The sequence below is a fragment of the Miscanthus floridulus genome, chromosome 17 (genome assembly GCF_019320115.1).
Source record: "Miscanthus floridulus cultivar M001 chromosome 17, ASM1932011v1, whole genome shotgun sequence".
Classification (NCBI taxonomy): Eukaryota; Viridiplantae; Streptophyta; class Magnoliopsida; order Poales; family Poaceae; genus Miscanthus; species Miscanthus floridulus.
The window spans coordinates 41,778,654-41,794,601 of NC_089596.1; the positions used below are offsets into that span (position 1 = coordinate 41,778,654).

The 15,948-nt window shown below is 43.8% G+C and overlaps 1 protein-coding gene and 1 pseudogene across 1 annotated transcript; one reads left to right on the forward strand and one right to left on the reverse strand.

Annotated features, from left to right (window-relative positions):
- LOC136515580 (putative receptor protein kinase ZmPK1) overlaps positions 1-11,823 on the forward strand; it is a 26,626-nt pseudogene extending 14,803 nt beyond the window's left edge.
- Positions 11,824-14,900: 3,077 nt separating this feature from the next.
- On the reverse strand, positions 14,901-15,666 carry LOC136515581 (uncharacterized). The gene is made up of 2 exons (XM_066509128.1): positions 15,504-15,666; positions 14,901-15,397 (listed from the first exon to the last, which is right to left on the reverse strand). The coding sequence occupies exons 1-2, from the start codon at positions 15,664-15,666 to the stop codon at positions 14,901-14,903; spliced, it is 660 nt and encodes a 219-aa protein (XP_066365225.1).
- Positions 15,667-15,948: the final 282 nt, after the last annotated feature.

The following is a 15,948-nucleotide window of genomic DNA, read 5'->3' on the forward strand; positions in this document are numbered from 1 at the left end:
AGTAGATGACAACTGGTACCGGATCCTCGGCCTCTCGTTCGGTTGCGAAACGACTGAGGCCAGAACTCCCTCTCATTATCTGCGGCAAGTGTAAGCAGAAGATTGTGATGGAGTACCGAGTCAAGAGACAGGGACCCAACAAGGGTCGTGTTTTCTACAAGTGCCCGGATCGCGATGTGAGTTTCTTACGCATTTTATAATTATGGCTAATTGACCTGCTTTTCTTGAATATTTTTGACTAAATATTTTTTAGCTTTAATTTCAGTGGGAGGGCAATGGATGCGATGGTTGGTACTGGGAGGAAGATTATGCTACATACATGCAGAATTTGGGTGCGCTTGAGGTAGCGGCTGCTGCTGATGAGTCAGTGAGCCAGCAGGAGAAGCTTATTGATATTCAACAGAAGAATGATTTGTCTGTTTTAGTTGCGTACGATCACGAAATAATTATGTTACTGAAGTGCATTGTAGTTTTAGTTTGTTTAGTGATAGTTGGGATTGCTTACGTTGTAGCCAGGCTTAGTTAATTAATCAACCGTGTGTGTGTCATTTATGTTGTGTAATAAAATACTTAATTATGTTCAAGGTTTTCATAATTTGTCGTGTAATACAGATTATGTCACGCCATTGGATGTACAATGCCGATCGCCGCTCCCAAGACTTTATTAAGGGCTTGCACTATTTCTTAGGTGTGGCCGAGGCAAATAAGCGGGATGGTTTCATGTGCTGTCCATGTGCCCTATGTAAGAATTTAAAGGAATATTCAAGCTCAATGAGTCTTCATTCACATTTGCTTAAGTCAGGTTTCATGTCAAACTATATATGTTGGACTAAGCATGGAGAAAGCGGGGTCATGATGGAAGAAGGTGAAGGAGAAGATTTAGACATTGATGACATTATTGCTCAGTATGGTGCCTTTGATGATACTACAATGGGGGGAGATGAAGAAGAGGTAGCGGTAGAAGATGATCTCAGTGATGCTCTTGGCGATGCCATTCGTGATGCACAACAAGAATTGGAAAGTGAAAAAGAGAAAGTTAAGTTCGAGCGCATGCTTGAGGATCATAGGAAGTTGCTATACCCGACGACCGAAGAGGGGCAAAAAAAAGTTGGGTACAACACTGGAATTGCTATAGTGGAAGGCAAAGAATGGTATATCCGACAAGGCATTTGGGAATTTATTGAACCTCATAAAGAAGATGCTTTCGAAGCCAAATGAATTGTCCACCACTACGTACGAAGCAAAAAAGGTTGTTTGCCCATTGGGATTAAAAATCCAGAAGATACATGCATGTCCTAATGACTGCATCCTCTACCATGGCAATGAATACGAGAATTTGGATGAATGCCCGGTATGTAAAGCATCGCGGTATAAGATCAGGCGCGATGATCCTGGTGACGTCGAGGGTGAACAACGTCCTAGAAAGAAAATCCCTGCCAAGGTTATGTGGTATGCTCCTATAATACCACGCTTAAAACGTTTGTTCAGAAATAAAGACCATGCAAAGTTGTTGCGGTGGCATAAAGAAGACCGTAAGGTAGACAATATGCTGAGACACCCAGCTGATGGGTCCCAGTGGAGAGCGATAGACAGGGAATTTCCAGAGTTTGCAAATGAGGCTAGAAACTTAAGGTTCGCCTTAAGTACAGATGGTATGAATCCTTTTGGGGAGCAGAGCACTAGTCATAGCACTTGGCCAGTTACTCTATGTATCTACAACCTTCCTCCATGGTTATGCATGAAGCGAAAGTTCATTATGATGCCGATCCTCATCCAAGGTCCAAGGCAACCTGGCAACGACATTGATGTCTATCTGAAGCCATTAGTTGAAGAACTTCTAGTTTTATGGAACAAACCAGGTGTACGTGTCTGGGATGAGTACAAACAAGAACACTTTGACCTACGAGCAATGTTGTTCGTAACAATCAATGATTGGCCTGCTTTAAGTAATCTTTCAGGTCAGACAAACAGAGGATATAATGCATGCACACATTGTTTTGATGACCTTGACAGTATATATTTGAAAAGATGTCGAAAGGTCGTGTACCTTGGCCATCGTCGATTCCTTCCTTTGAATCACCAAGTAAGAAAGAAAGGTAAGCATTTTAAAGGTAAGCCAGACCACCGGAAGAAGCCTCATAACTGAACCGGGGAAGATGTACTCGCAATGGTCAAGGATGTGAAAGTAGTATTTGGAAAGGGACAAGGCAGCGAATCTGTTCCCAAAGATGCTAAGGGGCACGCACCCATGTGGAAGAAGAAGTCCATCTTTTGGGAGCTACCCTATTGGCAAGTCCTAGAGGTCCGCAACGCAATCGACGTGATGCACCTGACAAAGAATCTTTGTGTGAACCTGTTAGGATTCATGGGTGTGTACAGGAAGCCAAAGGATTCACTTGAAGCACGCCAGGACTTGCAGGGCATGAAAGAACGAGACAACCTTCATCCAGAGAAGACAGATGATGGACGTCATTACTTAAGTCCTGCTAGCTACACGCTTAGCAAAGAAGAGAGGGATAGCATGTTCGAATGTCTAAGCAGCATCAAGGTCCCATCGGGATTCTCCTCCAATATAAAGGGTATAATAAATGTGCCAGATAAGAAATTCCTAAACTTAAAGTCCCACGACTGCCACGTGCTTATGACACAATTGCTTCTAGTTGCTTTAAGAGGAATTCTACCTCCACATGTACGTCTAGCCACCGTGAAGCTATGTGCATTCCTCAATGCAATTTCTCAGAAGGCAATCAATCCAGTGGAACTAGCTACTCTACAGAATGATGTGGTTCAATGTCTTGTCAGCTTTGAGTTGGTGTTCCCTCCATCCTTCTTTAATATCATGACACACCTCCTAGTTCATTTGGTGAAGGAGATTAGTATTCTTGGACCTGTGTTCTTACATAACATGTTCCCCTTCGAGAGGTTTATGGGAGTCTTGAAGAAATATGTGAAAGTCCGTTCTAAGCCTGAAGGAAGCATCGCCCAGGGCTATAGAACAGAGGAGGTCATTGAGTTCTGTGTTGACTTTATTCCTGACCTTGCCCCGATTGGCGTTCCCGAATCGCGACACGAGGGGAGACTCAGTGGTAAAGGAACTTTAGGGAAGAAAACATATATTGGCATGGAAGATGATTATTTCAATAAAGCACACTACACAGTTCTTCAGAACTCATCATTGGTGCATCCATACATCGAGATACATAAGGAGTTCTTACGATCCAAGTTTCCAGGGAAGACTGAAGCTTGGATTAGGCGTCAGCACATGGAAAGTTTCAGTGGTTGGTTGCGAAAAGAATGTCAAGGCGATGACAATATTGATGAGCAACTGTATTTGTTGGCTAGGCAACCATCATGGCATATCCTCATGTACCAAGGGTACGAGATAAATAGGAATACATTTTACACAGTTGCCCAAGATAAAAGGAGCACCAATCAAAATAGTGGTGTTCGCATAGATGGCACAGATCCAAATGGGAATATACAAACATATTATGGCCGCATAGAAGATATATGGGAACTAGACTACGCACCTAATTTTAAAGTCCCTTTGTTCCGGTGCCAATGGGTGAAGCTGACCGAAGGAGCGGTAACAGTCGACAAAGAGTATGGAATGACAACAGTGGACCTCAACAATATTGGGTACAAAGACGAACCATTCGTCCTTGCTGCCGATGTGAGTCAGGTGTTCTATGTGAAAGACATGTCTACAAAATCAAAGAGAGGAAAAAACGAAGACATCAACTCAATAATCAATGAGCCAAAGCACCACATAGTTCTTTCTGGGAAAATAAATATAGTGGGAATTGAAGACCAGTCAGACATGTCAGAAGATTACGAAAGAAATGTCCGAATTCCACCCTTCATAGTGAAGAAAGATCCAAGCATCATGTTAAATGATGAAGACACTCCATGGTTATGACAAGATCATAACCAAGGGTCATACGTCAAGAAGAAATTCACTGTTGTGCCCGCATGATACAACGATGCATGTTTAATATATTATGTTTTAGAGACGGATATTATGTAATATGTTATGACTTCACAATTGTTTTTTCATCTGAGGTCATTTAGTGTCTCATTTGAGCAAGTTTGACCAAGTTTGTTAAACTCAAAAAGATCTACAATTGTTGTTTTGGTCAACTTTCCATTTGAGAAAGTTTGGACGGTTCAAATTTGTGATTTTTAAATTTCGACGCCTACAAACTAGTTTTCGGAACCCTAGATTGTCTCAAATTGAAAAGTTTTGAATACCAAGTTTGTTAAGCTCATCAATATATACAATCCTTATATATGCCATTTTTTCATTTGAGAAAGCTTGAACAAAATGTAGTTCAAAATTCACAAGTGTGTGACATAGTTTTAGAAAGTCTACATGAGATTCAAGAAGTTGTGACTAGTGTTTGATAAAAATTTCTCAAATGGGAAAATGAGCTATGTAACAATTGTAGATCTTGCTGAGATGATCAAACTTGGTATTCAGAGTTTTTTCATCTGAGGTCATTTAGTGTCTCATTTGAGCAAGTTTGACCAAGTCAAATTTGGTCAAATGAAAAAACAACACTTTGACTCTAGTATTATGAACTCTAAATGACTTCAAATTGAAAAGTTTTGAATACCAAGTTTGTTAAACTCAAAAATATCTACAATTGTTGTTTTGGTCAACTTTCCATTTGAGAAAGTTTGGATGGTTCAAATTTGTGATTTTTAAATTTCGACGCCTACAAACTAGTTTTCGGAACCCTAGATTGTCTCAAATTGAAAAGTTTTGAATACCAAGTTTGTTAAGATCATCAATATATACAATCCTTATATAGGCCATTTTTCATTTGAAAAAGTTGTAAAACAAAAAATACTATATTTTTTTATTTTTATAGCTTCAACAAAAATTTCCTGTCAATTTTGGTCAAAAACCGAGACAAAATTGAAACATTGATGTTACAATAATGTGATAATATTAATTTCCTACCGAGACAAAATACTTAGTATTAGTAACATTTATATTCTATATTCATAAAAGAAATTAAAAACTTTAGGTTACAAAATTTTTCTATTTACAATAAATAATTAGTTAATCAATAGTATTTTTTAAAATAAATATTGCAAAGTATTGAAGTTGCTATGGACTTAATTGATTAACCTAGTATTAAACAAAATCAAAATCCTAGGTCTTTCCAATTACGCTGACGGGTTGCCAAAATTTTCAGGCCTTCAGTCCCGGCCCAGACCAAGAACTAGGACTAAAGGGTGGGCGGCAATTTCGGTGCCCGCCCAAAAATACCTTTAGTCCTGGCTGGTAACACCAGCCGGGACTAAAGGACATTTAGTCCCGGCTGGTAAGACCAACCGGGACTAAAGGTCCAACCCTTTAGTCCCGGTTGGTCTTACCAGCCGGGACTAAATGTCCTTTAGTCCCGGCTGGTGTTACCAGCCGGGACTAAAGGGTCCCGGCCTATATATATCGAACGTCTGTTCTGTTCATCTTCGATCTCGCCTCCGTCGCTCAGCCGCGCCCGGCCGCGCCATCCGTCGTCGTCGAGCTCGTCTCTGCCGCGCCGCCGTCGTCTACCCCCGCCCGGCCGCGCCATTCTCCCGGCCCGCAACGCCGCATCCCGTCTCCGCCGTCGCACCCGACCCCACCCTCCGTCGCCGACGCTTCCCACGCGCCCACCGTACGGCCTCCGTCGAGTACTCTTGATCTGCTGCATGCTCTCGATCGGCCATGTTTTTTAGATTTTTTTTACAAAGTCTCGGCTGTATGTTAGATTAAAATGTATTAAATTTTAATTAGTAGTTTATTGTTAGTTTTTTAGTTATTTTTTAGATAGTTTTTGATATATTAGATTAAATGTATTAAAATTTAATTAGTATTTTATTTAGATAGTTTTTTTAGATAGTTTTTTATTATAGTTTTTGATATATGTTAGATTAAAATGTATTATCTATTACTAGTTTATCTAATTTCATGTTAGATTTATTTAATTGGATTTAGTAATTATATATTCTATCTCTCTATATATATTATATCTAGAGAGAGATTCTATATGTATACATATGTACTTAATTATTTCTATATGTATATATACATGTACTTATTTTCATGTGTTGAGAGAGAGAGAAAATTGTATCTAGAGAGACATTCTATGTGTATCACATGCATATCTAGAGATATAGACATATGCACTTATTTCTATGTGTTGAGAGAGAGAGAAAATATATTGTATCATTCTATGTGTATATATATACATGTACTTATTTCCATGTTTTTGGATCGAAAGTGTTTTTGATTCGATTCCAAAGCCTATACCTTATTATTGTTTATCCTTATGAAATATTATGTGTTATTATATTTAATTGGATTTAGTAATTCTATATGTGTTATCACATGTACTTATGTTATGTACCATAGTAATTCTATCTATGTGTTATCTTGAAGATACAAATGGCTGCTCCGGATGATAACTTGAGTGATGACATAATGGCGGATATTATCAACGCCGGCACCAATGTGGATGTAGACGACACGAGTCAGTACTTTGCTGATTATGAGGATATCCTGAATATGCTGGTGGTTGAAGATCAACAAATTATCGCGCAAGAAAATACTGGCGAGGTATATTCGATTATCTATCATCTCTTATAGATGCATGCGTACGTATATTTGTTGTTAATCGTTGTGTTTCTACTCATGTAGCCGGTCTCTGGATCTACATCAACCATCGACAAAAGTAGGAAAGTCTGAGGGCCAAAAAAGCCATTAGAGGGCCGTTTCATAATATCAGAATTCAACACCGACACCGGTAAACCATTGGGACCACATGCTCAGACATATGTCAATCAATGTGGGTTTATTGTAAGGGATAGGATCCCAGTTAGTGCTCGTGAATGGAAGCAGAAGATATCCGCTCCTAATGTTAGTTTTGTATCTGATTGTGACAAGAACCTAGCTTGGAGAGATATCACTCAGCATTTCACATTACAAGCAGATGATGCTTTGAAGGAGCTAGTGAGGGATTGGACAATGAAGAAGATGGCAACATTATTCCAGAGTTGGAAGAAGACATTGTATAAAAAGTTTATCTTGAAGAATGCTACGCTGAATTTCAATGCTAAGGCGTTTGTCAAGTTGGAGTCCCATTGGGATGCCTTCGTAGAATACAAGACATCTCAAGACAGTGAGGAACGTGTGATGAGGAATTGGCAGAATGCCCGACAGAAGCAATACCATCATCACATGGGATCAGATGGTTATAGGAGTGCTATTCCCAAGTGGCAGAACCTAGAAGCAGAGATTACTGCCAAGGGAATCATACCTGAAACAATAGAGAAGAACTGGCCTCAACGCGCGAAGAATTGGTTCTACGCTCATGGGGGAAGCCTAGACCCAGACACTGGCAAGCTAATTTTTGGCCAAAAAATTGAGAGAGCAACACAGAGACTAGCTCGTGCTAGGGAAGAAGCTGATAGTGGTGTTTTCAAGCCCAACAGAGAGAAGGATGAATTGACATATGCCCTAGAGAATCCCGAACACGGTGGTCGAACAAGAGGCTATGGGGCGGTTCCGTGGCTACACGCATTCCCAGCAGACAAGGATACCTACAGAAGCCGCCAGAGAAAGAAGGATGAGGAGGCAGAACGAATCCGTGCATTGGAGCAATTTGTTGATGAGTCACGACAAGCATTGCTTGAATCACGTGAACGAGAAAAATCTCTTGAGGCAAGAATGCAGGAGGAGATCAAGAGGCAAGTGCAGCTAGCAATGAGTCAAATGCAATCGCAATCAATGCCGGGAGTCACCATTAGCCCCGTTGGTCAGATGAAAAGCAGTTGTGCTTCTACGGAGCTGCCAGTTATTCAAGACAACGCTGGGTTGCGCTTCCCTGTTGATGACATTACCGAGCCTCTAACAACATGTGAGCTGCACATTCCAGATGGTAATAATGCATCAATCATGGTGGCTGTCGGGGTTGTATCTCCAATAGACCGAACGAAGACACCAAGAATCCATGGGTCAGTTATTCAACCTGGATATGCTAGCGTCTCGGTCGATAGAGTGCTCAAAGGTTACAGCAATGTTCCTCTTGACATTAAAGGCGGTGATGGGGAGAAGACACTAGGAGAAGCAGAGAAGACATTTATTCAATGGCGCAAACGCTTCATCATCATTCCTGGGGCGCCACCGCTTCCCCTACCTCACCCTAGGTACGAATGAAAGTGAATGAAATATTATTTTCCATTAATTTTCTATTGGCTTCAAAAATAATTGACACACAACTTGTTTTTGTAGCAGGGTCTCCCCCCAGCCTAGCCTAATCATTCATTCCCCATCTCATCACAGCGTCGCGGGGGGCGAGACGACTTCATCCCCACGGCGATCGCCAACTCCTACACCGGCCCCATCGCCTCCACAACGATCTCCAACTCCTACACCGGCCCCACCGCCTCCACAACGATCTCCAACGCCTCCACGCCGGTCTCCACCAACACCGGCCACATCGCCTCCATGCCGGTCTCCAACACCGCCCCCACCCCCTCCACAGCGACGCACTACAAAGACGTCTAAGGTCTCGGCGGCAAAGAAGACCCCGAGAAAAAGAGTTATTTCTCAAGAAATACTTCCTGAAAAGACTGATGAGCAAATAGCAGCTGAAGAAGACAAAAAAGTGAAAGATTTTTTTATAGATACAAAAAACAAGAGTCAAGCGAAGCTTAAGGAGAAGCCGTACTTTTACCTACCACAAGAGGTGCTGAGGCAGAAGGTCGATGCTCACAAGAAAAAGATGATTGAACTTCGTAAGCCTTCGCCACTATCAGACTATGACCGCTCCCTCGTGAAGTCACATGATGCAGATAAGAAAAGGAAAAGAGCATCAGGGAAGGATGTCCCACAGCTCGGACAACAGAAGCAACCAATGCAAAATCTTGTTGTTGCTAATGAATATGGTTCCAACATAGAAGTCTATCGACCAGACAACTCTGGAGAAGTGTCGGTTCAAGCCCTTAATGCTTTTTTTAAAGATACTGGTTTAACCTTGGATCAATTGACGGGCAAAGCTCCAATCCAGAACCTGGAAGTTGATACCTGGAAGACTTATAAATATGACAAAAGTCTGTACAATCCTGTGGCTCTGAATGAATTGGGTACGCAAATGTACTTGCTCAACAAGTGGTACATGCAGGCGTGTGGCAGGGGTGAGCAGTGGATCTTTGTCAGATTTAGAGACCATCATTACTTCCGTGGCGATGACATCTTACATATTAGTTTCGAAGAATTGCATCAACTATTCCACTTGGACGCTCTGGACAAATCAATCATTAGCTCCTTTTGTTTGTAAGTGATTCTTACTTTTATTTAATAAACTCACTTCCATGCGTACATGTATATAATTATCCTCACATGTAACTTATATTTATATACAGATTCTAGATGTCAGAGCTCCAAATAATACAAGACACCAGTGTTGGCTTCATTGATCCTTATATCGTATTCAAAACCGGTATTATTGTCAAGGAGCGGTGGGTATCTGAAGCACAGGAGAATATCATGATGTTCTTCGTGAAGCAGCACGACAAGACAACAATACTTTCCCCGTACAACTTTGAGTAAGTGTTAATAATAATGTAGTCTACACATTTTATGTAATATCAATACAACTTATATGCATGTACGTGTGTGTATAAACCAATGCAGGTTTCACTGGATACTCATTGTCATTGAGTTAAACTCAAGTCGGTTAGTAATCTTTGACTCGTTGAGAAAAGAGCGGGCACTATACCAAGATATGATAGACATTATCCAGGGGTAATTTCGATCTCTCGCGCACAACTATTATTGAATAGACTTTGCCATAATTTATTAACGATCGTACATTATTGGTCGCACAGGGTTTGGAAAGAGTTTATTCGGCAACATCGCAAGGATTGCAAGGCACCACTTAATGTAGTTGAAATACCAGTAAGTTGTACTATATACACTTTCCCACGTGTTTAATTACTATATCGTACTTCAATTTACGTGTGAGATGATGAGAATAATCTTCTTCTCGTACAGTGGTGTTTGCTGCAGGAACCAGGTAATAACTTGTGTGGATACTACGTTTGTGAATTTATCACTGCGCATATAAGAAGAACTCCTAAAGATGTCCTCAGAGTACGTATATATCAATTTTTTATTTATTTTTAAATGAATATATATATATATATGTATTAATACTTTTCCTTTTATTTCAAATGCAAGACTGAATGGTTGAAACGAAGGGTCATGCAAAAAGACCATATGAAAGCAGTTCAAGAGTCAATAGCAGGATATCTTCTAGAAAAAGTGCTAAATCCCAACGGCGAGTTCTACTTTGATCCTAAGGAATAAATGATGTAAATTAAATGTTTATTGATATCGTTATTTTCGAGAACAAGATTATGAAAGTGTTGTATATATACATATATATATATATATATCTATAATATATATAGGTTCATACTTTATTCGAATATAATAATGCTCGAGATGAGAATTAGATGTAATTATATGCGTGCGTGTATTTATATTAGCAGCGTAGAATACGTACATAAAAACATATTATATATTAAACAAATACGTGTAACTGAACTAAAAACAAATTAAAAAAAAAGAAAAAGAAAAGGAACCTTTAGTCCCGGTTGGGGTTACCAACCGGGACTAAAGGGTGCGGCCACGTTTGCTCGGCTGGAGGGCCTTTAGTCCCGGTTGGTAACACCAACCAGGACTAAAGGTCCCTCTTTAGTCCCGGCTCGATGACCCGGGACTAAAGGTGGACCTTTAGTCCCGGGATCGTTGTCCCGGCGCGGTAACCGGGACTAAAGGCCGTTACCGCCCAGGACAACAAGTCCATTATGTAGTAGTGGGGGAGGGTCAGGGGTTATATAAGGGAATGTTGCGCGATTATAGAGCAATAGCTGTGAAAAGGCTGGAAATTGTTAGGCAAGGGAAACAGGAGTTTCAGTCTGAGCTATGTCATTGGAAGGATTAATCATATGAATCTTGTTAGAATATGGGGCTATTGCTCAGACCACAGAGAGCCATCATAGGATGTTGGTGTATGAGTTTGTTGAGAACGGATCTCTGGGTACAGTCTTGTTCAGCAGCAACATCATGCTAGGATGGAAGCAAAGATTTAATATTGCTGTAGGTGTTGCCAAGGGTTTGGCCTATCTTCACCATGAGTGTTTGGAGTGGGTGATCCACTGTGATGTAAAGCCAGAGAATATACTGCTTGACCAAAATTTTGAACCGAAGATCATCGACTTTGGTATGGCAAAGTTATTGAGAAGGAGTGGATCTAATCAGATTATATCACAAGTAAGAGGTACAGTGGGTTACATTGCTCCGGAGTGGGTGACTGGCCTGCCAATCACCGCTAAAGTTGATGTATATAGCTATGGAGTTCAGTCTGTTCGTTTGGCTGTAGCTTGTTGTAAACGATAGTAAATTTTCAGTCGGAACAGTATTTTTCTCTCACACAAATCAGCCAGCAGTACTTCTTCACGAACCAGCAACGATACGAACCAGCCAACCGAACAGACTGTTTGCTTCTTGAGTTGGCATCTGGTACCCGTGTATCCGACAAGGCATTAGGCGTGTATGATAATCCGGAAATGGAAATTAGGAAAGTTGTTAGGACACTCGTTCACAGATTGAACAGGGATGAACATGCATGGATAGCTGAGTTTGTGGACTTCAGATTGAATGGGCAATTGAATCATTGGCAAGCAAGAATGCTGATCAAGTTAGCTGTTTCATGTTTGGAGGAAGACAGGAACAAACATGCAGGCTATACTTTCTACCGATGAAGCTGATAGTTCAATGGATCAAGTTATGGAAAATGAAATGTCTATCTATACATGAAAGCGCTATATCTTCTTTTTTTTTTTTTTGTCTTGGCAGTTTGGCACTCTCTTGTTGTCAATATATCTGCTATTTTTCTTGGAACCCAATTTCGTATTAACTGCCCGATAAGAAGATATGAACTGTGTTATCTCAAAAAAAAAAGATATGAACTGTGATTATTGTAGTAGTATCACTATATATCTTGATACTTTACAGAAATAGAGTGGTTGTACTACTAGTAAGTTATTTGATAGGATCATGTAGTGTGACAGCGTGTGCTGTTTCTGTAATTTAATACCTTTACTTCTTAGCACATTGCGTGCTTATCAACATCCATGTATTGCTTTTCTAATTATGGTCGCCACAAAGAATCTTCTGCCCCAGACCTACGGAACAACAATCTTAAAACGGATTTGGAACCATAAATTTCTTTCGTAGCTACAGGTTTGCATAGTCTAGTTTGTGATCAGATGCTTAATCTGAATATTTCCTATGTGCTCGGATGCTGTACCATTAGTTTTATTGGCAGAATATCCATGACGAACACATGCTGATGGCCGTGTCAGCGACGAAACAGAGCAACCTGTGCATATTTATTTGCTGAATTATCCTACAGCAGATGGCAACAGGAGCAGGCTGAACTGCTGAAGTGTGGCCAATATGTTTGCAGCTAGATAGACAGTACAGTCTGCTCATTAGCTTCTCAACACAACCACCATAATTAGCACTACATCTTACTCCCTCCGTCCAAATATCGGAGTATTTTCTAATCACACACGCGCGCGTACACAAACCCACATACATAGTGATAATAAGCATGGCACATCTACTGATCAGCACGCTTAATTGCTCATGATCGAGGATCGATCTTGGCAGAAGCACGGATTAGCTCACACCTTGATCACCGTTTTGGGTAGCTCGTCAACGTGCTTACCTCCCGGACCTCCCTTCTTCCCGGAAGCCGGATGCTTCTGATTTCTTCCATGCTTGGAGTTGTGGTCAGCATCGTCAGCATCGGAATCGGAGTCGGAATCGGAGTCTGAGTCAGAGCCGGAGTCAGAGCCGGAGTCAGAGCCGGAGTCTGAGTCGGAGTCAGAGTCGGAGTGGTCCTTGTCGTCGTCGTCCAGCACCTTGGCCTTGCCCCAGTCCGATCCCGATCCAACCTTCTTCACTTCCTCCTCAACGGAGGCCAAGGTTGCCCCGTTGCCGCCGGCGGCCCTCCGATGCCTGCCACTGCCAGGCTTGATGTCCTCCTCCCGGGCACCTTCGTGGTGCACCGGCAGCAGGTTGCTCCTTTGCTCGACGCCGGCACGGTCAGTCGCCTGCACGGCCGTCGACAGCTCCGTGGCGGCACCGGAGGCAACGACGGCGCTGGCGAGGAGGAGCAGGATAGCGGCCGAGCAGACGGCAGCGGCGGCGGCGCGGGCCATGTTGTCAGCAGTGTACGATGAAACCGAGGCGGCTGCCGGCGGGCGGCGTCAGCTACGGGAACAAGTGGTTGGTGAGGTGCTCGGGCTACGTGTTTGATTCTGCTGTGACCGTGAGTGTTGGTAACTGGGAGAGTGTGGCATTGGTGGGTGTTATATGGTGTAGGCCGGTTACGGGACCGGCCGGCCAGTCGTGTTCGTGCGGGATGCAGATAAGAGCACTAGTGCGCTGCTGCCTTTTGCCCGTATGTGTGGGCGTGTGGCTTTTACGGCAGGGTGAGTCGCGACATGCTATTTGCTATGTTCCATCTTTTTAGGTCGAGATGGTAGCCAATGCTCTCCAGTGCGCCGAGGTAAGAGCGCTAATACACTTCTTCCTACATTGTTATGCCTCTCTAGTGCCAATATGGTGCTTTTCTTCTTGCATTGCTATACATAGGGAAATCATTTTGTGCTAAACCAATTTGTCCGATGTCAAACTATTTTAATAACCTTAATAAAGTTTACAGAGAAAATTGTCACCACTTCTGACATAAATAGACATATTATAAAAATGTATTTTATTAAAACATCTAATAGTACTCATTTGGTAATCCAAATGTTGGTATTTCATTGTATATAAACTTAGCTATAAAATGTAATATCGTTTGACATAGATCAAAACCATAATGATACTTTTTAGGGGGAAGGTAGTAATTCTTAATGCTAAAAGGCAGTCATTCCAAATTATAAGGCGTTTTGGTTTTTCGAGATACATTGCGTTTACTATGTATCTAAACATAGTGTATATCTAAGTGCAGAGCAAAAATTACATACCAAAAAAATCTTAAATGCCTTATAGTTTAGAATGGAGGGAGTATTTTGCTTTCTCAAGATTTATCAACAGGACGAATTTTAGACTTTTTAGTCCAAAGGGACCTTTCCCTCTATCCCCATAATAAAACTAGAATAAAATGCATCGGAGGTCCATTAATTTTCGTTGGGGTGTCATTTAGGTCCATCAACTTTAAAATTGTATTTTTTTGTCATGAACTTTTAAAATGGTTCACTGCAGGTCCATGCTATTTATTTAACCTTAAGTCCAACGTACATTTACAGAAAACCCCTCACCTTTCTTTATCTTCTGGCGTGGTCGCCGTCCGCGCTCCTATTCAAAGCGGCTGTGCTAGGACGAGGCGCTGCAGCTCCGGTGTGGCCCGGGCACCGAGGCATACAGGGCCGCGGCCGCGCGGCTCAAGTCCTGGCGCCGCAACGGCACCAAGGACGCCGCAAGAATTTAACGAGAGAGCCTGGCGCCATGCCTCGCTCAGCCTGGAGCCAGCCAGTGACGCGGCAAGACACAGGTGGGGCGATGCCAGGAGCGGTGGAGTCGGCAGAGGCGGACGCGTCGGCGGCAGCTGCAGCAGCTGCTGCTGTGAGGCATGTACCGCGACCTGGCGCTGTCGCTGCGGTGCGGACTCCGTGACGTGGTAGTGGGGTTCTCGTTCCTGCGCCTACGCGGCCTCTGCGCCCTGCGCTCCGTCGCCGACGCTGGCGCCCTGCTGCACCAAAACCGCAGCGAAGACATGGACCTGATGGGTTCGATGGGCCACTTATCCATCCACAACGCATAGCTATTGAGAACTTGTCCCACTGTCCAGGGCTCCAGGCATCCCCAAGTATCCCCAGCTTCCTAACTGAAGCTCCAGTGCTTCGTGTAGTGCGTGTGTGTGGTGACAACTGAAAAGAACTAGCCAACTAACAGTAGTGAAGGCAGGCAGGACAGACCAGAAGAACAAACGTCGGGCATTGCATTGCATTGCATTGTTGATGAACGAACAACTCTGAGCGAATGCAAATGCAGATGTGCAGCAGCAGCACCGATATGATCGTGAGGCCGTACGTACATTGACGGCATTGTAGCGGTGCGCCGCGGCGGCGCAGGCCGGGCAGAGGAGGCAGCAGCCTTCGAGCACCCTGAGCGCGAGCACGACCTCGGAGTCCGTGGCGGGGTTCCTGAGCCTGGCCGCGGCGGGCTCCATGCCCAGCACCTGCGCCACCGTCAGCACCGCGTCCCCGGCCCCGGTCGCCGCCGCCTTGCGCAGGCTGTGCTCGAACAGCACCGGGATCACTGCAAAACCCAGTTCCGTCGGCACGAGTGACTAATGGAGAAGATGGAAGAGGCAGAAGAGCCGGGACGACGGCGAGACGTGAACGTGACGACGTGGGGACCTTGCCTTGGAGATCTCGGATGGACTGGGAGCAGCGGAAGGGGCCCACGTCGGGGACGGAGCGCAGGGCGCGGAGGAGCGCGCGGAGGCCGCGCAGGCGCAGGAACGAGAACCCCGCGGCCGCGTCGCGGAGTCCGCACCGCAGTGACAGCGCCAGGTCGCGGTACATGCCTCACAGCAGCAGCTGCCGCCGCCGCGTCCGCCACTACCGACTCCACCGCTCCTGGCATCGCTCCACCTGTGTCTCGCCGCGTCACTGGCTGGCTCCAGGCTCCGCGAGGCACGGCGCCAGTCTCTCTTGTTAAATTCTCGCAACGTCCTCGGGGCTGTTGCAGCGCCAGGACCTGAGCCGTGTAGCCGCGGCCCTGTACGCCTCGGTGCCCGGGCCGCACTGGCGCTGCAGCGCCTCGTGCTGGCGCAGCCGCTTGAATAGGTGCGTGGACGGCGACCG

Coding starts and splice junctions, on each gene's coding strand:
- LOC136515581 (XM_066509128.1), bottom strand. CDS start 15,666: ATGTACCGCGACCTGGCGCTGTCACTGCGGTGCGGACTCCGCGACGCG. Junction 15,398..15,503: donor GTCCATCCGAGATCTCCAAG/GCAAGGTCCCCA, acceptor TGGGTTTTGCAG/TGATCCCGGTGCTGTTCGAG.